General features: G+C 42.9%; 1 protein-coding gene across 7 annotated transcripts in view; it reads right to left on the bottom strand.

Annotated features, from left to right (window-relative positions):
* SPATS2L (spermatogenesis associated serine rich 2 like) overlaps positions 1-24166 on the bottom strand; it is a 131185-nt gene that overhangs the window by 6895 nt on the left and 100124 nt on the right. For all 7 annotated transcript variants that reach the window (XM_074967866.1, XM_074967871.1, XM_074967872.1 and 4 more), the window contains one exon: positions 4691-4749. In XM_074967866.1, coding sequence (XP_074823967.1) covers positions 4691-4749 — 59 coding nt within the window. The remainder of the gene's footprint in view (positions 1-4690; positions 4750-24166) is intronic.

The raw sequence follows: 24166 nt of genomic DNA, 5'->3' as shown, positions 1-24166 counted from the left end.
TATTTTTTTTAAAGCACAAAATCATCGAGGACTCAGCTGAGATGCAGGAAGTGACTTGAGCCAACAGCCTTACATCCGGTGCATGATGTCTTTTATTTAGATGTGACCATTTTATCCCCTTCTGAAAGAATTCTGTTATATATAGTTTGTCTAATTTCTAAGAGTTATGGTTTTGCTTTCAAGTACAGATTATGCTCTTATGCAGTTTAGCTAATGAAGCCATATTCCATTTATGTAACAAATTTTAAATGCATAAGATTTTTATGAAAAATATTAAATATAGAAGACTCCACATGTTGTATACACTGTATAAGGAAATTACTATTTTACACTCCCTAATCTGCTATTAGAAAAAATATTATGAACCACAATAGCAGTGGCCCACTCTTTCTTAATGCTTAGGATTATGTAATATGACAAATTGTGGAGGACAATGAAATTTGCATTGATGATCCATGTGTTTGCAAAATCTGATTCAGCAGTAGGGAAATGGTGGGGCTTGCATTTATGCAAAGGGAGGAAAGGTGAAATCTAAATGTTAAATAATGATAATAGTGTTCTTATGGCTGATGCACAGGACTGGGAGCCAAGAGACCTTGGTACACATCCTCAGCTGATGTAAACTGTTACAGTTGGTTACAGTTGGTTACTGTTACAGTTGGTTGACTTCCATGGAGCTCTGACAATTTACACCAGCTGGATTTACTCTCTAGTTTCTATGCTTGCTTTGCCACAGATTTCCTGAGTGACCTTGGCACTTAGGGTTTATGTACCCAGGGAAGTTATTGTGTAATAAGTTAGGATGTGACTTTAGAGTGTGGACACTCTTACCCTGTACTCAGATTTCAGAGTAACAGCCGTGTTAGTCTGTATTCGCAAAAAGAAAAGGAGTACTTGTGGCACCTTAGAGACTAACCAATTTATTTGAGCATAAGCTTTCGTGAGCTACAGCTCACTTCATCGGATGCATCATGAAAGCTTATGCTCAAATAAATTGGTTAGTCTCTAAGGTGCCACAAGTACTCCTGTACTCAGAGTGACTTTTTGTGGTTTAGCAAAATTAATCTACACAAAGCACTTTTAGTGCAGAATAAGAGGTCCATGCAGGGAATTAGTGTGGGACAGCTATTGTATTTTAAAGTTCACACCCTATTTTATTGCACACTAACATCCCATGCAGACAAGCCCTTATCCTCTTTGTGCCTCCTTTATACCATCATTAAAACGAGGTGTAATATGACCAAATCTTACAGAGGGTTTGTGTCGCTTAATTCCCTAATTTTTGTAAAGAGCTTTGAGGTCTTCAGATGGAAGGCTCTGTGGCAGTGCAGCGCACTGATAGTTATGCTAAGTGGTGGCCTTTTACTTTGCTCCTTAGCTGATCTTTTCACTCCACCCATCATCCTTAGCCATATGTGGAATATGGCCTCCAGCGTTGTTACATGGGGAATCCCTGTTGGTTTGTTAAACAAGTCACTACGTTTTATAGTGATCACCTTGTTTATACATTATTCCTTGCTGAAGGATTATTTTAAATTGTGCTAACTATGCTGTCTCTACAGGTTCAGGACCAAATTTTTCTAAGTGACTGTCCAAATCATGTGCTCAAATTCCACAGCTGCAGATGCACACTGGCATGTGGTGCACATGCAAATACCTATTTTTGCACACTGTTAAGGTTACCAGTTTGGGAAATTTGACCTATAGAAATAGTAAAAATGATCATCAGTTCAATAATCCTCCCATGTGGTGGAAAGATGTGAAGATAAATAATAACATAATTATTAATTAATACTACACACTTTTCAGTAATAACAGCAACCCAAAGATCTAAGAGCACTTTACAGACCCTAACTCTCACAATAGCCCTGAGCGACAGCAGAAGCTGCAATTTAAAGAAAGGCACAGAAACCTGTCCAAGCACATGTAGAGAGTCAATGGGAGAGCAGAGAATTGAATCCAAAGTGATATATTAATGCAGCACGAACCAATAGGTACATCCTAGGTTAGTATCTCTGTATAATATAACTAGTTTTACTTAACCCAAAAAGTGGATTCTAGCCTCAGACTAGATTAATGTGTAGCCCTCTGATAACATCAGAGCTATGCTGTGGATTTCTAAAATGTGGCTTTATTTGTGCACTGGATCCTGCTCCACTGACATCAATGGGAATTTTGCCATTGATTTCATTGGAAGCAGGAGCATGCCCTCCAGGTGATTATAACAATCTTTGCAGGTAACCAAGGAACTGCTGGCTTGTTTTTATCATTATCTTAAAAAAAAAAGTCCCCCCAGAACTCCAAATCCACATGTCTTTCACGTTTGTGTTAGAAGATCTCTCATAGGAAACATTTTAAGTGTACATTATGGTCAAACTTTGCTAGAATAATTTCTTCTCTTTTGCCTCCACACGTGTATAGTCACAAGGAACTTATCTGAAAACACAGATTTTTTGTTGTTTTAAACACCTGTCAGCTAACTCAAGAGATCTACATACAAATGCAGCTTTCAAGAACATGTGTATTTGTGACCCTCCCTCATAGCGCTTTAGGTTTATAAACCAGTGAAAGACTGATAGGATCTTCACCTGTGACAGACAATCTCCCTCCTGTGTTACTAATAATGGGACAAATCCTGAGCTCACTGCTCAGCCTTTTTAGTCCTTACTTAGACATACTCCCACTAGAGCTGGTTTAAAAGTGTGATTTCTAATGTGGGGTGTACCACTGCTGCTGCAGTGTCCCATTAAATGATTGGTGCGTGTTACCTTTTCCCCCACCAGAATATACCTATCTAGACAGCACCTATACAAGAGACAGAAGTTAGATGAAAGTCTGGAATGCTTCTGATCAGATTTGCCTCAATTAGGAAAACAGGTTTTGATCAACATCTGTTTTTTATGATACCTTTTAAATTCATGAGCATAATTACAACTTTCTCTCCTTAAAAATGATGTAAAGCCAAATATAGCTGTATTGCGTGATATTTCACTATATATCTTCATATATTAGAAGTCAGGTATATAGTACTATAGTGACCCGAATGAGATATATATATAACTGTTTCACCATTAGCAAAGGAGTGCAGGGATTGAGAAAGGAAAATGCAAGAAGCACTCTACAAGCTGTAATAGTAGGTTAAGTCTCAGCTTGGAAAACTCTAGATTACTTGGGATCCCAGGTTTAAATCTTAACTGGGTTGATTCAACCCTCCAAGGTAGATAAAATGATTTCCATGTGTGTGACAGGGTGCTATCAGCAGTTAAAATATATATGTCACAAAAGTCAGACGATATGTTTCTGAATACACACAGGGGCTGATCTGTCATAAGAAGGTGCCATATTTAGTCACTTTTCAGAACAGAAACATACTTTAAAAACTGAACTTCTGTCCATTCAGAGTCATTAAAAATCACATGGACATTTTCATAAGAGAAGGGGTTTGGCCGCGTGTATACAGGACTCAGTCCTGCAAGCCTGGTGCAGACGAAACTCCCATTAACATCAATGGGGATTCCATACATGGAATGCTTGCAGGACTGGATGCTTAGTCTATAAAAAGTGTGTTGAGGCATTCAGAATGGAAGGTGCCATATAAATAGAGAACACTAGAGAATTAGTGATGTCATCACATCCAAATATTCTGAAGGGTTAATAAGTTCCAAAGCAAAAGAGTGACTTCATGACTATATGAAATTCTGCAGCCAGCTTTAGATTCTGACATCCTTGCATTATTGACTATTATTAAGGCTATGTTTTAGTTATTTTTAGTACAAGTCATGGACAGTTCACGGGCGGTTAACAAAAATTCACGGCCAGTGACCTGTCCATGACTTGTCCTATATACCTGTGATGAAAACTTGGGCCAGGGGTTCTTTGGGGGTGGTGGTGCAGGGGCGCCGCTGGTGTGTGGGGGGAAGAGCCAGCAGTGGCACGTGGCCTGAGACCCTTGCTGGTGCAGGGGGGGAGAGGGTTGGCGGGGCTGGCAGGCTCCTTACAGGGCTCCGTGCAGCTTCCCGGAAGCAGCTGGCATGTCCCTGAAGCTCCTAGGGGAGGGAAGGCCAGGGGGCTCCACGCACTATCCCCACAGCTGCCATTGGCTGAGCCGCTCCCATTGGCAGGGAATTGTAGCCAATGGGAGCTGCGGGGGCGGTGCCTCCAGGCAGGGGCAGCTCGCAGAGCCCCCTGGCCCCTCCATCTAGGAGCTGCAGGGACATGCCAGATGCTTTCAGGGAGCTCCCCTTCCCAACATAAGCACCGCCCATCCCCAACCCCCAGGCCTCTCCCACACTCAAACTGCTCTAGCAACGGCTGGTGCGACTGGCCCAGGAGCTGTCTGATCTGCTCAGGCAGCCCTGGAGCCAGCTGCACTGGCCGCTGCAGAAGACATGGAGGTCACAGAAAGTCACGGAATCCATGACCTCCGTGGCAGACATGGAGCCTTAACTAATACATGTTAACACTCCAGCTGAATTTATAGGAAATATGTTAAACTTTGGTGCACAATTCTTTTAGACAGAACTTGTTCAGGAAGTGGTAGAGAATACCAGAGGCCCTGTATACAACAAACAATGCTGTAATGCTGCTAGAGGAACTGATTTACTACTTAGCTTTTCTGCAGAATCAAAAACGCATGTTCTCCCAACTCTTCCAAAACACACACAAGCACTCTAGTATGTTTTCTACTTACTGGCTTCTTCTTTAACTTTATCAACTTCTGCCATTAATGACACTTCTTTGTCTATGATGCTAAAAAGGAAAAAAAATGATTTAACCCAAGATAAAACTATGATGTGAAGCAGAACTAAAATATATCTTATACTAATAAATGCTATTATACAAAAGACTTCAGAATGCTGTTACTGGGAGTTTTGGAATTAATAAAGAGAAAAATTAAATGGAAAGAGATAAAATAACTAGAGACTAACTGAATACAGCAGCCAGTGCTAACTAATCTCTAATGAAAGTTAATACATTATTAGCCAGATACTATCCTTTTGCATTTATATGCGGATATCTCTGATCTAGCTGCACAAGTACTATCTGGGTGCAAGTCCATATTCTCACTTCTGGGTTAGTAAAATGCACCCTAGCTAATATCCATGTTGACCTGGTTTACCTCACAGTGCAGTTTGTTACAACAATGTAATTATGGCCACGAGCCAACAGCTTTCTCTCCTTAAGCGATCAAGCAACAAGTTTCTCCAGAACACGGTATTTTAATCGAGTAATTAGTCTCTCCTTATGTAAGGTACATAACCCTTGGCACATCACCCAGCAAGGTCACTAGCTGGAAGATTCACCCTCCTTGCCCAGTTTTTGTAGGATTTATGGGATGAGACAGGTACATGGTTGGCTTCCTTCCTGCCTTCTTCTCCTGCAGAGCTCCTGAGCTCCCCCACTCAAGCAGAACTCCTGCAACCCTCTGCCACAGCACTCCCCAGTCCCCATCTGTGCTTCTTAACTGGCAAAATGCAGACAGTTGGATCTGTTGAGAGTTAACAGTGGGTCAAAGGCACTTTTAACATAACGATGCAAATTAGTGAAGTAACAGCACTAGAGAGCTCTTCAATAGATGGCGCTTTTGTACATAGCTCTGAGATACTTTGTAAAGGAGTTCTTGTTTATTAACTATTATCAACATTAATTTTTCAGTTTTGCAGAATCAAAAGGGTTTTGGTCTTGCTTTAAAGAAAGGCATGGCAAGTAGGTCAGATCCCACAAGTGAAATCAGGCAGGCCACTACTGGGGGAAGTGGAAAGTTCAGCTCTTACAACAGAAACATCATAAAATCATAAGCCTTGGCACAGAATGCGATATTAGGAGTTCAAGACCTAAAAATAGCAGCATGAAATGTAGCTTTCTTTCTGAATCAAACCTTACTGATGTGAGGAGACTCGCAGAAGTCAATGGAACTGAAACCTTACATGAATAAGGCAAGGTTGAACAGGCCCTTTACGTCTGGGTTGTTATTCTTTCAGTATTCTAACATAACTGCATTGGGTGATGTGATTTTTATGAAAAGCAAGGGACAGTGCAGCTTCACACCACCCCCAGTGTAGGTCTGTTCCTGTTTGACACAATCTGGGCCATAACAGGAACAATTATATTACCAATTCATGTGAAAATACCGATATTAACGTACATGTGGTCCTACAGCCCAATAAAGAGTATAAACCAAGAGTATGTATGCGATGTAACAGCAACGTGAAGTGTAGTTACACATAGTGTAAGTCCAGAGTATGTATGTAACAGTAACACAAAATGTGGTATAGATAGGCTCACTTATAATTATAAAATTGCTTCCTCTTGGCAAAGACCAACTGTATGTGCTTTAACTGTGCATAAGTCCTTTGTCAGGAGTCTATATTCTGCATTGGCAGATGGATGAAACAAGAACTAGAGATGGGCTCAGAGTAAAACTCTGGATCTGAACAGTCCCTCCTTTTAGTAAGGTTCATATCCTAATCCAAACTTTGCACCTCTCCTCTCTCTACAATGAGCCAAACCAAAACCCCACATCCAAACACCCGCAAACTTTGGGGTTGTTCAGATTAGATCTGAACTTTGTACCTAGCACAAGTCTTTTCCATCTCTAGCTATACAGCCTGACTGGTATTAGGAAATGGAACAATCAACCCATTAAGTCTCAATCACAGCTTCTAAAACAGCATTGAAAATTGTTTTTTCTAGTCTACACTAACACACATAGATTTCATTACTGGTTCAGAGGCACCCATTGTGGATAAACAGTTTCAACAATTCAGTTTCCTGCTATAGACCAATCTTCTTATGATCCTAAATAACTAACAGGATACAAGGATATTTGTGTAAAAGCAAATACAGGCCATGATTCTGTCTCTCTTATTCTTACACTGAAATAACTTTACTGACTTCCCCATCCAGCATGCCCTTTTAGGCAGCTGTTATTTGGCCTGTAACATATGTAGTAGTTTACAATACCCGAGAGCAAGAGTTTGGTCCTGCAGTTTCAGTACTGTGAACGAAAAGCTCTCATAAAGTCAATGGGAGTTTTGTGGATAATGATAGGAGAACAAGGTCCTAAAGGATTCACCAGAGCACTGGAAACTGCAAGTCAGTTGTGGTATAAACACCTGACTAAAGTACAAGAATTCCAAGTGGAAATGGCTGTATGCAGTGCCGTTGTACCTGTGTTGGTCCCAGGATATTACAGAGACAAGGTGGGTGAGGTAGTATCTTTTATTGGCCCAACTTCTGTTGGTGAGAGAGCCAAGCTTTCGAGCCACACAGAGTAGTTCTTCAGGTCTGGGTTTCCATTTCAGACAGCTAAATTCAGTATCTTCCATTGTTGCATGTAGTGTAGTTGTAGCTGTCGGTCCCAGGACCTGAAGAAGTGACCCAATTGCTGCTCAATATTCTCTAGGCATATGGATAGACTTGGGATTCAAATGGGCAATTGATAATTCCAGCTTATTGCTCAGAAAAGCAATAGCTTCCCAGAATCTATTTCCTGTTAATCATTCATGACCACACAGGTATCGAACTTCCTTGGCTGAATTCTCCAGGTGACAACAGTGTGTCTTGAAAATTGCACATGAAACAAACAAAAAAAAGCACTTACAAAAGTGCATCCTCAGTACGCCACAGGTTATATAAACACAACCTTTAGATTGGAAAAAAAATGAAGAAATACCGAGCAATAAGTTCACATAAGCAGAGTGAACAAAAAGGCCTGGCCCAAACCACTTCAGACCTGCTCTCTCCCCATTCCAATAATAGATCTTTGAATATATGCTAAATTGCTTGGCCAGTTACATTATATTTTGATGCCAAATAAAAAAGCATTTATTACCAAAGGAAGAACGAGATCACAGCCAACCCAAATTTCTTGTATGTTGTACAATTAATCATAGTAATAACTTGCTATTTTCTAGATAAGTTTCCACTCTTCACCTATTCTGGTATGTGAATAAAGAACCCCTCAGGAAGGTGCTCAGATACAACACAGAAGTCCTAGATAAACAGGAATGATTTTGAAATTCCCTTCACAGCTATTACCTGTAATTGAAGATTGAGGCATAAACAAAAGTGACATTTCTGTGGTTCATTTGCCACCAGCAGAATAAATAATATGTTAAACTAAGCTAATTTAAGGACCAGATCCTCAGCTGGTGTAAACTGACACGGCTCCACTGAAGTCAAAGGAGGTACACTAATTTATACAAGGAGAGGATCTGGCCCCATATCTCTAGTATATAGAAGGAGAATGGTATACCTAATCCCAGCAGATGGCTATAAATCAACGGTTCTCAAACTGGAAATCACAAATCACCAATACATCATGAAGGATTTGTAAGGGGTCTATGAACTAATGAAGGAATATGCCTTTCCCCAGCGAATGTCTGACGCCAAACAGCACTGGAAGGTGGAGAGTCAGTGTAGTCCCTTTCTCATTCACTCATGGCAGGACCAGGGTGTGGTGTGAGTGAAACTGACTAGTCTGATTCAATTCCCCTTTCCGCAGAGCCCAGTGCAAAAGGAGGTTAGTGCAGAACTCTCTTAACTCTTCACCTACCAATGGAACTTCATAGAGAAGGGAACAAATGAAAAAGGGAGGGACAAACAGAGGGGAAAAAAAGATACAAGACAAATGTACACAGAAAGAAGAAAAATAAATAAGGGTATGTCTACCCTGAAATTGAAGGTGTGTTTGCAGCTGGGGAGGCACACCCGCAGCAGCAGCATGGACACTATACAGACTTGCCCTAAATGCTAGGTACGTCACTGTGTTGCTAGCCCACACTGTGGTCTGTGCCACCACATATTCACTGCCAGTTTTAGCCACATTAGCTAAATTAAACCAAGCATAGGTATGTCTATCGGAGCTGCAATCACCCCTCCAATTGCAACGTAGACATTACCCCCAGAGGGAGAAATGGATGTAAAGAAGCAAAAAGACAAGTGCATGCTCCTGGTGCTGGTGCTGAGGCAAACCCATTTCCCTGCTATCTTTAGGGTATGTCTACACTGCAAATAAAAACCGCCAGCTGTCCCGTGCCAGCTGGCTTGGGCTGTGGGGCTGTTTAATTGCAGTGTAGATGACCAGGCTCAGGTGGGAGCCAGGGCTCTAGGACTCTGCGAGGTGGGAGAGTCCCAGAGCTCGGGCTGCAGCCCAAACCACAATGTCTACATCGCAATAAAACAACCCCACAGCCCGAGCCTCACGAGCCTAAGTGGGCTGGCCCAGCCCAGCCGCGGGTGTTTACATGCAGCATAGACATACCCTTAGTATTCCAAGCCATTCTCACACGGAAGATTTTGCTGCTTGTGCTTGTATTGAACAGTTTCTTAAATTGTAAGTAGTTTAATTGGTTTCAATGAGACTTCTCAAGGACTAAGGTACCACTCACCCTAAGCAACGCCATTCGATTCTGGTCCCATAAGCTATCAACACTTAAGGCAACTCAGAGCATTGCTTACCAATCTCTGAAATGAGTCCACAGTATGACCGTTCCCTGTTGAAAATTGGCTCTCCGAATGCCTTTACATTATGCCTCAGTATTGTCACTTTCAGACCTCATCAGTCTCCACTGGATACCAAAGCTTACAGCTTACATGTGTTTTGCAGCTATTGGAGTGATGGGTGGGCGGGGGGCTGAAAGCTCATGTAGGGTCTTGGGGAGTTTGGGCCTATTGCAGGGTCATGGAGCGTGAAGGGAAGGAGAACTCCAAGTTTAGAGAGCTGAACATTTGGAGAGGAAGTCCCTTTTCCTTTAAAACCGAGCGAATGTGAGGCCACAATCATTCAGTTCTATATAACTTACATCTAGTTGAAAGAATGTTTGGTCACCAAAAATAAAAAAGGACAGATAAATAACAACAGTTAGCATTTATATAGAGTTTCTAAGTTGCAGATCTCAAAGCATTTTACAAAGACGTTATTTATCTCCATTTTAAAGATGGGAAAAATTAAACACAGAGGTTAAGAAACTTGCCTGAGGACACACAACAATAGAGTAGAACCCTGTTTTTTGATTCCCAACAAAGAGTGTTATTTTGCACAATACACAGCAGTCTCTTGGACTTGGTACTAAAGCCAAAAAGGTGTTGGCTCCTACAGCAGTTTTATAAAACTCTGTAAACTGATCAGCTAGGCCACATGTTAGGGACTCAGACTGGTTGAGCTCATAGATGGACAAATAATGAGCTCATAGATGGCATAAACTCTGTTTGCCATACTGAATTATATTTTTATAAAGATTAAAAGCACAACACACTTCCCAAAAGACAATGTGGGTCAGAAGAAAACTACAGGTAAATATAATGTCACTCATGCCACATCAGAGATGACTACTTACGTATGGAATAAGGTCTGCCTAGTTTTTGCACTTGCTTTCTCATATGCCTTTCCTGGGGCAGATAGAGTAAAAATTTTGGGGATGGTTTTGCACAAAGATTCAGTACAGTATTTAAATTACAATATTATAGAGTCACCTTTTGTTATTGAACATGAAAAGGATTTGACTCTATGGATAAGCAATCAAATAAAACATCCAATGAAACAGAGCTTATTCACATCCTTTTTCTCAAACAGCACTGGAAAGTCACAAAAATCCATATACAGTAGTTGCAAATTGCCATTCAGCATAGACGTTTGAGTCAGACTGTACTTCAGGGAGAGAACTCAGGATCTGACCCTGTGAGGTGCAAAATGTCTCCTTCAATCAAAAGGGACAGATCTTAGCACCATGGATTACACACATCCTTCAATCTCAACCCCTCTACCCATGGACACCCAGCTCCTTCAAAGCTTGAGAAAAGCTGGGCTTGACAACATGCCCAAAGGTCACCAAAACTGGGACTCTGGGAGAGCAGGGAGGGACACGCATTTCAGAGTTAAAGATTCCTTAAGGAAAATGCCCTGCTAATAACTTCTTCAGTAGCCATAGGCCTAAAGAAAGAGCACTGGTGTGAACATGGGTCACCAATCACAGACATTTCCTTAACCAGGGGTGCAGAAGTCACCTTTGCCAGTTTTTCGGGTTGGTTCAACAATAACATAATTTCAGTCATCAGCTCTCCCTCATCCATTCTCCACCTTTAACACTTGGCTGTTCATTTCACTGCACCATCTTGGTCTGATGTGATGGAAATGCAGAGCTCAGAACATCAGCATACTGCATACAACGCATCCCATGTTTCCTCAATAACATAGACAGGCTGGACAAGAAGAGGTGACAAAAACCAACCCTGAAGAATCCTTCATAAAAGGCACAAATGGGTGAACAGAGACAGGAGAAGAATTCAGCAAAGTAGCAGGGGAGAAAGCCATCTGGTGGTGTTTATGCAATGAAATTCAGGCAGTAGGTTAAGTTCTGATAGTCGGTTTGATGGCCAGTCAAAGCACCCTGGGTGCATAACCCTCATCTGTTAGGCAGTTTTATTTCAAATCAGCTTCCTTTTATGTTTTCTTAATGTATTTGTATTAAATGCAGAATAATAAAGTGGACTATTAGATATTTTGATAGCATCTTTCACAGAAGAATCCAAAGCAGTTACGTGTTTCACAAACAACATAGTGTACATATGCACCCACGTTGGAGTGGAGGGTGGCAACCAACTAGTGCACAGCAAAACAATGTAAGGAGGGGTATTTCAGCCAAGGACACCAGACAAACCTCTCATTTTTACCGAAAAGTCATGTGGGCCCTTACCATCCACCTGGAACAGACTGAAGTTCAGTTTTAAGAGTGTTTTCTGAAAGATTTACATAAAGTAAACTGCATAGCACTCAGTTTGTTGTGAATGTACGTGTGGTCACTACCCTTGGTCTTCGTGTGTTCCTAGAGACTTTAAATCTGAAGCAAGAAGTAGAGGTGACTTTTACTCTGTTAAGCCTGAAACTGTAGCCTCCAGAGCCAAACCCATGATGGTGTAACACCACATTACAAAATTCACTTTCAATAAAATAAAAGGCAACATTGTCCAGTACTCACTTTATCACAGAATTGAGATCTAATTTATCCCTGCTGGGAGTTAAGCATTTATTATGTGTGGTGTAAGAAGCTATGTAAGTGTAAGAATTTTGTTTTCTGCATACATCACCATTAAATTTCCAGGAGGTTTCTGAATGCACCTGCCAGTTTGTAAGGGGGAGCAGACGCAGCCTGTCCCAGAGAAGATACATACTGTACTTTCTTACAGAGGCTTCATTTTCATGTGTTCTTGTTTTGTTCTCTCTCTTAATAGCATGGATAATATAATAAAAAACACTCTGACAGTGTGTGGTTCTTCTTTGTATGTGTGAAAACACAGCAATCTGAATGCAATCAAAAAGTCCATATAATTAGAGAGGTAGGATTGAATGGGAAAAGGGGTTGGGTTATTTCCTATTTGATCTGAACCAAGATAATCATGTGTAGTTATAACCTCTTCCCTTTTTAACCAGTAGTTTGTGGTCAGTGTCAAATTATTTACTGTAATGAAGTCTGAAACTTGGTTCAATGGGGCTAGTTGTCAGTCCCTTAAAATCATCATCACACTCTGTTAATCAAAGCAGACTGAAGATGGTTCTGTACAGAGGATTAAAAGGCAGGGCTGTAGCATTGTTTGGTTACCAGAAGAAAAGCTGGATAAATGAAACTTTTCTGTGGCTGTGAACAGTGTGTGCAAGGAACAGGATTTTCTAAGTCATAACAGCATTACATTGCATTGGCTTAACACAGGGAACATCTACACTCCAGCTGGAGGCGTAATTTCCAACTCAGGTTGATGTACATGTGTTAGTTTTGATTGAGCTAGTGCACTAAAAACAGCAGTGTAGCTGCAGTAGCATGGGCAGCAAGATGAGCGAGCTGCCCCAAGCACAGTCTTGCCCTGGACCCTGCATACCTAGGTGGCTAGCCTGTCCCACTGCCCGTGCTGGCTACACTGCTATATTTAGCGCTCTATCTCAATCAAAGCTAACGCAGGTATGCCTACCCCAGCTGGACATTACACCTTGAGCTTGAGTGTAGACATCCCCATAGAGGAAATGCAAAGAGCCTCCCAGAATAGGCAGGGATGTCACAGCCTTGTCCGTGCATTAAGCGACATTTGATGGCATGGGAAGGATTCACATGGAAGTTCCCTTAGGTTAATTTTGCATGATAAGCACTATAAGGAAGAGCACAAATCCTATTCTTGGTGGAAGGGATTGTGACTGGGCTTTTGACAAGATTTCAAAATTCACACTAGAGTATCATGGCAAAACAGGCACAAATGCCACACTATAATGAATAGCTGGCACAGCACTGATACTTCTAAGCTATAGTGACAGCAGCCTCATTTCAGAATTTCATAACTTTGAATTTCTTCTGACTTCAGTGGGAACAAATTCATCTTTCCTGGTTTTCAGTAGTTCATGCAAAAGAAAAAGGACAGATGCTTGCCTGGGTTTTCCATAAGAATAAAAAGGACAGTGCTGTATTCTCTCTAAGATCCTTGAACGTTATTCAAACCTTTTCAGAACACTAGCTTTACATTGCCACACTGGCTGATTTGTGGTTGTGCTCTACTGATGAAGCTCAGAAAACTCCCAAGGTTTGCGGTGATTGGAATCACCTCTCTCTCTCTCTCCCCTCCAGCTCTAGTCATTATTAATAACCTATTATTCCTGAAGGTGGCAATAAAAGGAGGAAACCTGATGTACTCTTGAATGTGTGGTGTTCGCATAACATAAGAATCTAACCCACAAATGCTCTTCAGGAGGGCCATTAATACAAGGTGCTATTTATGCTGCCGTCCTGGCAACCATACTAAACCCAAAATAAGACTATTTCTGTACTGTGGGGTATGTATCAATCTTCCATTCCCTCATGACAACAAATTCATTTCTTACAGCAGCCCCTGGAGAGAGAGGCAGAAAAAGGAAAAATGAAAGAGAAGAAATTCTTGTTTCAAAGGAGAAGGCAATACCTGCTTAGAAAGGAAAGGCTTCACAAAAATCAGGCTATGGTATGACAGGAGGCTGGGTTTCAAGTGCAATGGGCCTGATTCTCCTATGATTTACCCTGGTAAAACTCCATTGACTTCATCAGAGTTACGCCAGCATGACGTTAAAATCAGGCCCCAGGAGCTACTCCAACCTGTGCTGGGGGACAAATCAGCATCTGGCAACCCCAGCATGGGGGAAGTGCAAAGGTGCTCCCTCCTCCCACCACTCACACAGTCCCTGTGCTGAACTCAGCTCAGGTGATTTTGACCCAAAGGATTTACTGTAACGATGGAGATGCTGAATTTCCCCAAGGAAACCAGCACCTTTTATAATTTTACGATGGAGATGGAATGTATTTCAGCTTGGAGGCTAAAGAAGGTGTGGTAAGAGGGAACACACTAGAGCATGGGTTCTCAATCTTTTTCTTTCTGAGCCCCCTCTCCTCACCACATGCTATAAAAATTCCATAGCCCACCTGTGTCACAATAACTGGTTTTCTGCATATAAAAGCCAGGGCCGGCATTAGAAGGTAGCAACCAGGCCAGGAGACAGCTGTCCGGACCACATGTGAATGTCTGGGGGGAAAAAATAGGTGTCAAGTAGAGGTGACTCTAGGTTAGGTGACACCTGTAGGTCTGGTGAATGAATGAACTGCGGTGCCAGAGAGCCCATGTGAGAGAAACCCTCTGTGAGGAGTGCCTGCGGCGCTGGAGGGCTGTTCAGCACTGACGTTCTCTGCTCCGTAGTGGTCAATGCATGCGCTGAGGTCGGTGGTGCTGGGGAGGTAAGCGCAGCCTGCCTCTGTTCCGGCAAGGTCCTCTCTGCTGGCACCGTGTCCATTGTGGTGCTGAACGGTGCCATGAGAGAGGCAGGCAACTGGAAGCCTGAAGCCTCAGCACCGGGAGCTTGCGCTGTTGCCACAGCCAGAGGCGGGATTAGCACGATGCCGGAGGAACCTGGCGCATCAAAGGTGCTGAGCCGAGAGAAGGTTCGCATAGAAGAAATAGACCTGCTCAGTGACCTTTTTGCGTGTAATGTTTCCTTTCTGGGTGAGGGAGGCGGGCGTTTTCTCTTTTGTCCTTTTTGGAGGCAGGAGGGCTGTGTTTCACTGAGGAGCCCGTACCTCCTGTACCAGAAGCAGGACCGAGTAACTCCTACCCAAGAATCATTTTCAGGCGGAGTTCTCTGTCTTTACGTGCCCTGGATTTTAATTTGGAACAATGACCACATTTCTGAAGAATGAGGGACTCCCCCAGACATTTTATACACTGGGAGTGACCATCTGAGATAGAGATAACGTCCCTGCATGTAGTGCACTGCTTAAATCCTGGGGAGCCAGGCATATTAGCGGGGGCTGGAAGCTGAGAGGAACAAGCGGGAATGGATTTTTTTTTTAAAGGGATGAACTTATCTAGTAACTAGACTGCTAAACTAAGGGAAAAAAGGATGTAGAATGGGTAAGAGAAAAAGTTTTAACGAGTCTGCTGTAGGTCCGACTCTGGACGGGGATGGTAGAGAAGGAACTGAGGAGTTCGGCCGCGCATGCGCACTATTAAGACAAGACTGGTATGTGAGGCAGGCTCCGCGCATGCGCGGCCGATATAGGTACAGATGCTCCCTGGGTTACGCAAGATCCGACTTGCGCAAATTTGCACTTACGGAAAAAGTTCTGTAAGCTAGAAATAGGAGGGTTTTTTTGGTTTTTTTTGGCATAACGGTCAGGTATACCAGGGGTTCTCAAACTGGGGGTCGGGACCCCTCAGGGGGTTGCAAGGTTATTACATGAGGTTTGGCCTCCACCCCAAACCCTGCTTTGCCTCCAGCATTTATAGTGGTGTTAACTATATTAAGAAGTGTTTTTCATTTATAAGGGGGGGGGTCACACTCAGAGGCTTGGTATGTGAAAGGGGTCACCAGTACAAAAGTCTGAGAACCACTGAGGTATACGTTTCCGACTTACGCAAAATTCGAGTTACACAAGGCATTCTGGAACAGAACGACTGCGTAACCTGGGGAGCAGCTGTACTGTAAAAATCTCCGAACAACGGCAGAGGGGCACACCGACACCTACAGTGGAGCACCCACAGGGACACCTCTCGAAGAAGAACAGAAGGGTCTGTTTTACAGTTTTAAAATTAGGAAAGCACAGAAAACTATGGCTTTGGGGGGGCTACTGGGCTAACCAAGAAATAGCTTTGTTTTTAAAGCTGAAATCTCACAGGTTATTAGCTCATAGTACAAGCCAGGCTCATTGCTTATATTTTCAAAGAAAGAAAAAATAGATGAGATATTAACACTGAAAAATAATCTATTGCCCATGTACAACAACTACTTTTTACCATACTTCTGGTATTCAGGAGTCTTAAAAAGCAAATCTGTGCTGTTGGTCATAGTTAAGGTAAGTTTTTGTCAGGGATATTTTTAGTAAAAGTCACGGACCGGTCATGGGCAACAATGAAAAATTCACAGAAGCCGTGATCGGTCCGTGACTTGTACTAAAAATACCCATGACAAAATGGGCAGCCTGGACAGCTGCAGTGGGGGGAGAAGGGACGCGGCTGGGAGCTCGAGGGTCCCCCTCCACTGGCGATTCCAAGCTGCGGGGGTCCCCCCCGGTCTCCCACCGTGGCTAGGAGCTCTGGGGATCCTCCCTGCAGCCTGCTGCGGTGGGAGCTCCCAGGGTCCCCCCAGCTGCTCCCCCAGCTGCCTGCAGCGGCCGTGAGCAGTGGGGATTTCCCCGGCTGCTGGGTCCCCCCTGTTGCCCACGGTGGATGGGAGTAGTGGGGAATCCCCCCGCCGCCCACAGTGGCGGGGAGCAGCGGGGGTCTCCTTTGCTGGCCAGGCATGGCAGATCCTCCGTCGCCCATGGTGGCGGGGAGCTGCAGAGTTCACTCCTGCCTCCCGCAGTGGCCGGGAGCTATGGGGGTAGCTGGTGCTGGCTAAAGTCATGGAGGTTTTTGGAAGTCATTGATTCCGTGACTAAATGACAGCCTTAGTCACTTTCTATGGGCACACCTGATGTACTTTGTCAGGTATGCAACTGTACGCTTGTATGCAAAATGGCATCCTCCACACAGCATGGCCTCACATGCATCATGTGTGCGAAGTGACGCTGTGCAGAGGACACCATTTTGTCTGAGGGCCTGAAAGAATTGTCCTGTGGGCACAGTCTGTCTTGGGGCATGTCATGCATGCTTTGCACACAATAATGGTGCCACTCATGGATTCCCAGAAATTGGAGCCACTACATCCATGGGTGAGAGCATGAATGAAATAACAACAACCCATAAGACCTCGCTACATCTTAACAATTCTATTGGCATTGGTTGAGTTATATGTCATCAGCACACTGAATAGGTTTCCTATACACTACACAGTGTGTTTCCTTCCTATGTATCTAGGGTATGGTCCCCATTACCATATCTGAGCAACTCACAATCTTACCTATATTTATCCTCACAACATCCGTGTGAGATAGGGCAGTGCTGTTATTGCCATTTTACAGATGGGGACCTGAGGCAGAGACAGAACAAGGGACTTCCCCAGGTCACACTGGAAACCTGCTGCAGAACAGGGAACTGTACCTGGCTCTCCTGAATCCTAAGCTCATGCCCTCACCATGGGTCCAACCTTCCTCACCATATACTGGATAAGTCAGACCCTTCTCAGCTTGTGACAGATGGTGAGATCATGACTGAAGGTGGGGTGTTTGCTGACTATGGCGCTGATTTTACACTGTGATCTGCGTGGGTACAACAATCTGCCTTTGTTGATCTCAATGCAGGATCGAGGCATCTGTGACTATTACTAGGGATAAAGTCACCCTCTCCATTTGGATAGCTATAGGCAAGAGGGAACATACAGGCTATTGAGGTGTGAATGATCTAGACTATAGAGATGACATGACAAACACTAGAAAACAATACTAATGGCTTAGAGATAGTGAGAAAATACAGGCTACAAGTCAACATCTCTAAGGCTAAAAGAATGAAACTGAGAAGGAAGAAGGTGCAAGGAGACAAACAGAGTTTCTACATCTGCCAAGGGAAGAAACAGAGTAAATAAAACTCTTCTCTCTTTGGGGTGTCAGATACCTCAGAATACCAAATGTAAGGCAAAGGTAAGGAGAGGGACTGCACACCAAACTCGGCACCAAACGAAAGCTATCTAATGAAAGCTTTCTGCTCCCCTTGCAACACATGTGGAAGGTAACCCAAACTGCCGGAATCTGCCAGAGGTAAGAGAAAAGAAACTAGGCACAAGCCCCTCTGCTGCAGTTCTGTGGAGTTTGGGATCTTCAGGCATTTCAGGGCATCAGCTTTTTGAGGCATGCTCCCCTCCAGACTTCACAGATATTTGAGCAAATAACCAACTAGGAGTTAATGCTGCTCCATTAACTCTTTCTGGGTCTCCTTTCACAGTTTCTACTGCACAGCTAGTAGAGACATGACTTCTTCCTGGTGTGATCCAGGGGACTGTGTGGAGGCATCAAGCACCAATGGGTTTTCCAAGGTTTGCGTGGATCTTACGGTATCCATGCATCTGCGATAAGACTGGTATCAGCACAAACATGAGAAGGAGCTCTGGGAAGATTTGAAAGAAAATGGTTCAAAGGAACAAGGAAGACAAAAATCTGGCGAAAAGGAACCTGGAAATACAGCCAAAAGGACTTCCTGGAAACGCTGGAAGTGGACACGAAGATAGTTCAGAGGCATTATCAGATTTGCTAAAGGAGCCCTGGTAATGCCTGCTCTTGCCTACCACACAGCCAGTTATTACCAGGGCATTGGGGTCGCCAACACCAGAAAGATCACCTCCTCTTTGAGGTAGCATCCTCATTAAATCCTACCAAGTCAGCAGAGCATGGCTGGGGCTATCTGAGTAACAGAGAACAAGCATCTTTAAATGCCATCATGTTAGAGCGTCAGGATGGGCATGCATTAGGTTCATTCTGCTGTTCTAAAGTTGGGACAGCTGGCAGCGCTACTTATCAGCCGACGCTCAAAGAGCACAGATACATCCTTTTAAATTATTCCAGCCTGTTTTTAAATGATGCCGAGAAGCTGCCTTTTCCTCCACATACATAGAATATATACTACCCATCTTTCCCCAGGATGTTTGAATACGTCTTTGTTTTCCCAACATTATTATGGAGCCAGTTACTATCCACCATATGGAAAAGCTTTCAAGTACTATTTGCTCACATCAAAAATCTTGACTGTAGTGTTTTTAGTGCTCACTTTAAGGCACTGGAGCTATGAATATGTTTGAGATGAAAAGGAGAGAGGATGTCTGTTTGGGCCAGTTCTGCATGAGATGTAATTAAATCTGCCCCTTATTATTCTCTACAGATTATTTTTCATTTGTGGTGGGAAGTGGATCATATGGGCAAATAGCAGATGGTTCCTTTTAGTTCTCCATATGACTTTGTGCATAGATGTTTGATATGTGAAAATGATTTTCTGGTGAAAGGTGTTATGAGGACTGCGGCTCCTTTTGTGCTTTCTACATTTCACTCTAATTTCCGGGGGGCTATTTTTAATCCCCAAATCCTTATTCAGCCTTTTCACGGGAAAGTGAGAACATGCTATTATAGTATACGAGTGTTAGCCCCAGCCACCGTGTCTTGATCAAACTCTAATTTGGGGGAGGGTGGGAAGTACATTCTGCTTTCCTAAATTCCCCCTGCAGTCTAATTGGCATATAGAATTCTTCTTCACGTATGTCCCAACCTGGTCTATAATGTGGCTGTGTGCTGGTACACAGCTGCACCCCAGAGTTGGCTGCATCTGAGTAGTGGATGAATTGATTTTTATTTATATTTTAGGGTCAAGTATGCCTGATAGACACATGCCAGTGTTGGGTGTGGTGAAGAACCAACTGGCCAAGGAGGCACTCCATGAGGGATGCTCTGTAATGAAAAGTGCAATGTAAACCTGTCTTGATGGCTTCCAGGTGCATGTTTGGGGCACAGTGGGCATGTGCTTAGGGTGTTTTCTTTGCATCCAGCCAGTTCTGCCTGCTAGGGTGGAGAAGGGATGAGGTCCTGGCTTTGCCTCCCCACACCCTCTTTGAGGTTTGCTAGTATTCTTGAGGAAATGAGCAGGGCATAATCCCTGTGCTCCTCCCAGGACAGGGACTGGACGAGTGCCTAGTTGCTGCACAAGAGAAGACATGGGGACAAGGCACAATCAGGACAAAGGAGGCATGGTACACTGTGCACCAGGGAGCAAAAGGGTAATACATAGTCTAGCCCATGGTCTACAAAGTGCTTTGGATTCTTTGGGATGAAATGCACCATATGAAAGTACGTCATTATCACATTATCTGGGGCTTAAGGGAAGAATTACATCTACTCAAGTGCCTCTTAAACTTCCTGTCCTGTGGTGTTTGTTTATTTTTAAACTGACATCTTAGGATTGTTTTTGGCCCGGTTTCATTACAAGTTAAATGAGGAAATAAGCACTGCATTCCTCCAAGATGTTATAGCGCGACATACCACATCTGCTCCACATCATTCCTTTCAGTTAAGATGGGGGGAAAGCACCGTTTTGTCACATAGGTGACTTTTTAACAGCAGCCTTGACTGAGCTCATTCAGGAGTAAACTTCTGCCATTAGTTAAAAACACGAGGTGATTTACAAGCTGGCTGGAGACATAAGACTTCCTCCAGCTGTTGCCACTCCTGGCCCTGTGGTCTCTGCTGCTAAGGACAGAAAACACTCTGAAACAATCCACTGAAAATCTCAAGATGTCTCTGACCACATGCAGTGTTAATTTCCCTTTGTAATAATGGGACAAGTTGCTGCTTAGGGGCAAGAAGCAGCCATATGAAGTTGTCTCTGCACTCCTTTGCTCCTGCTGCAATTGGTAAGCCAGTGAAGTGAAAAACTAGTTACTCCTTCTCAGAAAGAAATATTGGAATACCCTAAAGACCTGATTTGATACTGATTTCAAGGGGAACTTCTCAGTTCTCATTCTACACTGCTGGGTAGTGTTGCCGAGACCCTTCCCACCCCGTAGGTGGCTTTGCTTCTGCGGCTGGGAAGTGAAGTGATTCCTCTACAGTTTGTAAGTGCTCTGGAATCACCAGCATGAAGGAACAAGATAATATTACAGGTTTCAGAGTAACAGCCGTGTTAGTCTGTATTCGCAAAAAGAAAAGGAGTACTGATGCATCCGATGAAGTGAGCTGTAGCTCTCGAAAGCTTATGCGCAAATAAATTGGTTAGTCTCTAAGGTGCCACAAGTACTCCTTTTCTTTTTAAGATAATATTATGTCACTAACATTCCTCACTAGCTCAGGCTGCTCTCCTCTTGGCCATGGAAACAAAAGTCTGGGTAAATTACTTACTTTTTACCGGACTGATAAATATACTGAGCTACAATGAACGGAACAGTGATAACTATTCAGTAGTCTGAGGGCTCCTCTTAATTACCTTCTCCTCTTTCCACCAGCTGCTGATGATTTCTTTAACTTTATATTCAGGAACATGGGACATCAGTAACATAAGCAAAATCCCAAAGCCTGGTGCTACATGCTGAACATATGGGGCCCAACCCTGCAAACACTTACTACCAGTCACATCAGTTACTATTGTGACTAGTCCCATTTAAGTTACCACATCGTGGAGCAAGTGTTCACACGATCAGGTCACTTCTTATTGCACACATAGGATATACAGTGCATACAAAGTTATCCCAGGAAGGATATTTATTTCCCAGGAAGGCTGACGGAATGACAACGGATTAGTAGTTAAAACAAAGAGATTCATGGATTTTCTACACATTCAATCAGGCAAAAATTAGGCCTATCAACTGCCTAAATCAATTGCAAGATGATGCACCACATCACTGAGATTTTCACCCCAGACTTCATCCCATTAGGGTATCTGTGCTGTAACATTGCGATGTATGAAGGAAACTGTTCTGTGGGGCCTGCAACTTGAGAGGCATGGACCTGCCCTATTGCATTCTACAGTTTTTTATAGATTAGCTGGCACTTCTGTAACCTAATGAGCATGATCCTGCTCCCACTGAAGTAGATGGGAGTTTTACTATTGATTTAAATGGGAGCAGTAGCAGGTTCCATGTACCTTTTGAACTGATTTCTTATCACTGTAAATATATTTTGATGCATGTGCTGTCTAGTGTAGCAGCTCTTTATAAGCTAAAAGATAAATAAATAGAGAAATGAATACTCATGTTTCTCAATCTGCTAACACACTAATATGGGAACACAGACCATTTGCAGGTGGACTCCTGGAGACAGACCCCTACAGCTCATGCTTCATTTTCACGATCCTAATGAATATCATTTACAAATCTAACTAAGTGATTGCAACCCCCTAAACATAAAAATGTCATTAATTGCATTTGCAAAACTGCCAGCACAAAAAGGAAAAGGAAGAGTGGGTTGAAGCTGAGCTGCAAATCAGACCCCTACTGTCACTTTACTTAGTTAAAAGGCATTAAGGCTTCCTAGCAAAATCTGTGAATGTGTTTTATAATGCAAAGTTCCATGCAAAATATCTATGAGAACTAACGGCGATGCAACGGGTTAATGAACTCACCTTTCATCTGTATGCACCTGGGTTTGCAGCTACTGCAGCTTAGGCCATAAACAAATATTAATATGATGGCTTCAAAGCATTTTTATCTGAAAACATTAAACAATTTTGCATGACTGGCAATGGCAGTCTCTGTTCAACAGAGCTCCTAGGTTGCCACAAAAGGGGTTGTTAATGGTAAGCACTGAGGTGCCTTGCCTGCACAGAGTGGGAGAAGCTGGCATGGCACCCTGCTTTGTGATGCCTGGATTCTAGTACCATGAGGACCTCACTTTGTGTGTCCTGAAATTCATTCTAAACATGTGGCTAAGCATAATGAGTGCCCCACTTACTGTTTGCCACCATCTATTTGTAAGTGGCTACTCTGAATTATAATCCTGAATGAGGTTATATGGTACTCTCTGATAGAGAGCTAAAAAGAAAAAAAAGAGAATGATCAGACATGTAGATAATACAATATGTTGGGGGAGAGACAACACAGCTTTTGTAAAGGGAAATCATGCTTCACTAATCTATTAGAATTCTTTGAGGGTGTCATTAAATGGGGACAAAGGTGATCCAGTGGATATAGTGTACCTGGACTTTCAGAAAGCCTTTGTCTAGGCCTCTCTCCAAAGGCCCTTCAGCAAAGTAAGCAGTCAGGGGATAAGAGGGACTGTCCTCTCATAGATCACTAACTGGTTAAAAGATAGGAAACAAAGGGTAGGAATAAATGATCAGTTTTCACAGTGGAGAGAGGTAAACAGCAGCCCAAGGATCTGTACTGGGGCCAGTGCTGTTAACGTATTCATAAATTATCTGGAAAAAGGGGGTAAACAGTGGGGTGGCAAAGTTTGCAGATGATACAAAAGTACTCAAGATAGTTAAGTCCAAAGCAGACTGTGAAGAGTTACAAAGGGATCTCACAAAACTGAGTGTCTGGGCAAGAAAATGGCAGATGAAATTCAATGTTGATAAATGCAAAGTAATGCACATTGGAAAACATAATCCCAACTATTCATACAAAATGATGGGGTCTAAACTAATTGTTACCATTCAAGAAAGAGATCTTGGAGTCATTGTGGATAGTTCTCTGAAAACATCTGCTTAATGTGCAGAAGCAGTCGAAAAAGCGAACAGAATGCTGGGAATAATTAAGAAAGGGATAGATAATAGAACAGAAAATATCATAATGCCACTATATAAACATACAGTGCACCCACAAGTTGAATAGTGTGTGCAGTTCTAGTTGCCCCATCTCAAAAATGATATATTAGGATTGGGAAAAGTACAGAGAAGGGCAACAAAAACGATCAGGGGCATGGACCAGCTTCCACACGAGGGGAGACTAAAAAGACTGGGACTGTTCAGCTTTGAAAAGAGAGATATGCTAGAGGTCTATAAAAGCATGAATGGTGTACAGGAAGTGTTATTTACCCATTCACAGTACACAAGAATCCATATGTCACCCAATGAAATTAATAGGCAGAAGGTTTAAAACAAACATGAGGAAGTACTACTTCACACAAAAACACAGTCAGCCTGTGGAACTTGTTGCCAGAGGATGTTGTGAAGGCCAAAAGTTTAACTAGGTTAAAAAAATAATTAGATAAATTTATAGCTATTAACCAAGATGGTCAGGGATACACCACCATGTTCT

Source organism: Natator depressus, chromosome 11, assembly GCF_965152275.1.
Source record: "Natator depressus isolate rNatDep1 chromosome 11, rNatDep2.hap1, whole genome shotgun sequence".
NCBI classification, from domain to species: domain Eukaryota; kingdom Metazoa; phylum Chordata; order Testudines; family Cheloniidae; genus Natator; species Natator depressus.
Note: the sequence above shows the minus strand (reverse complement) of the source record. Positions and strands in the feature narration are given on the sequence as shown.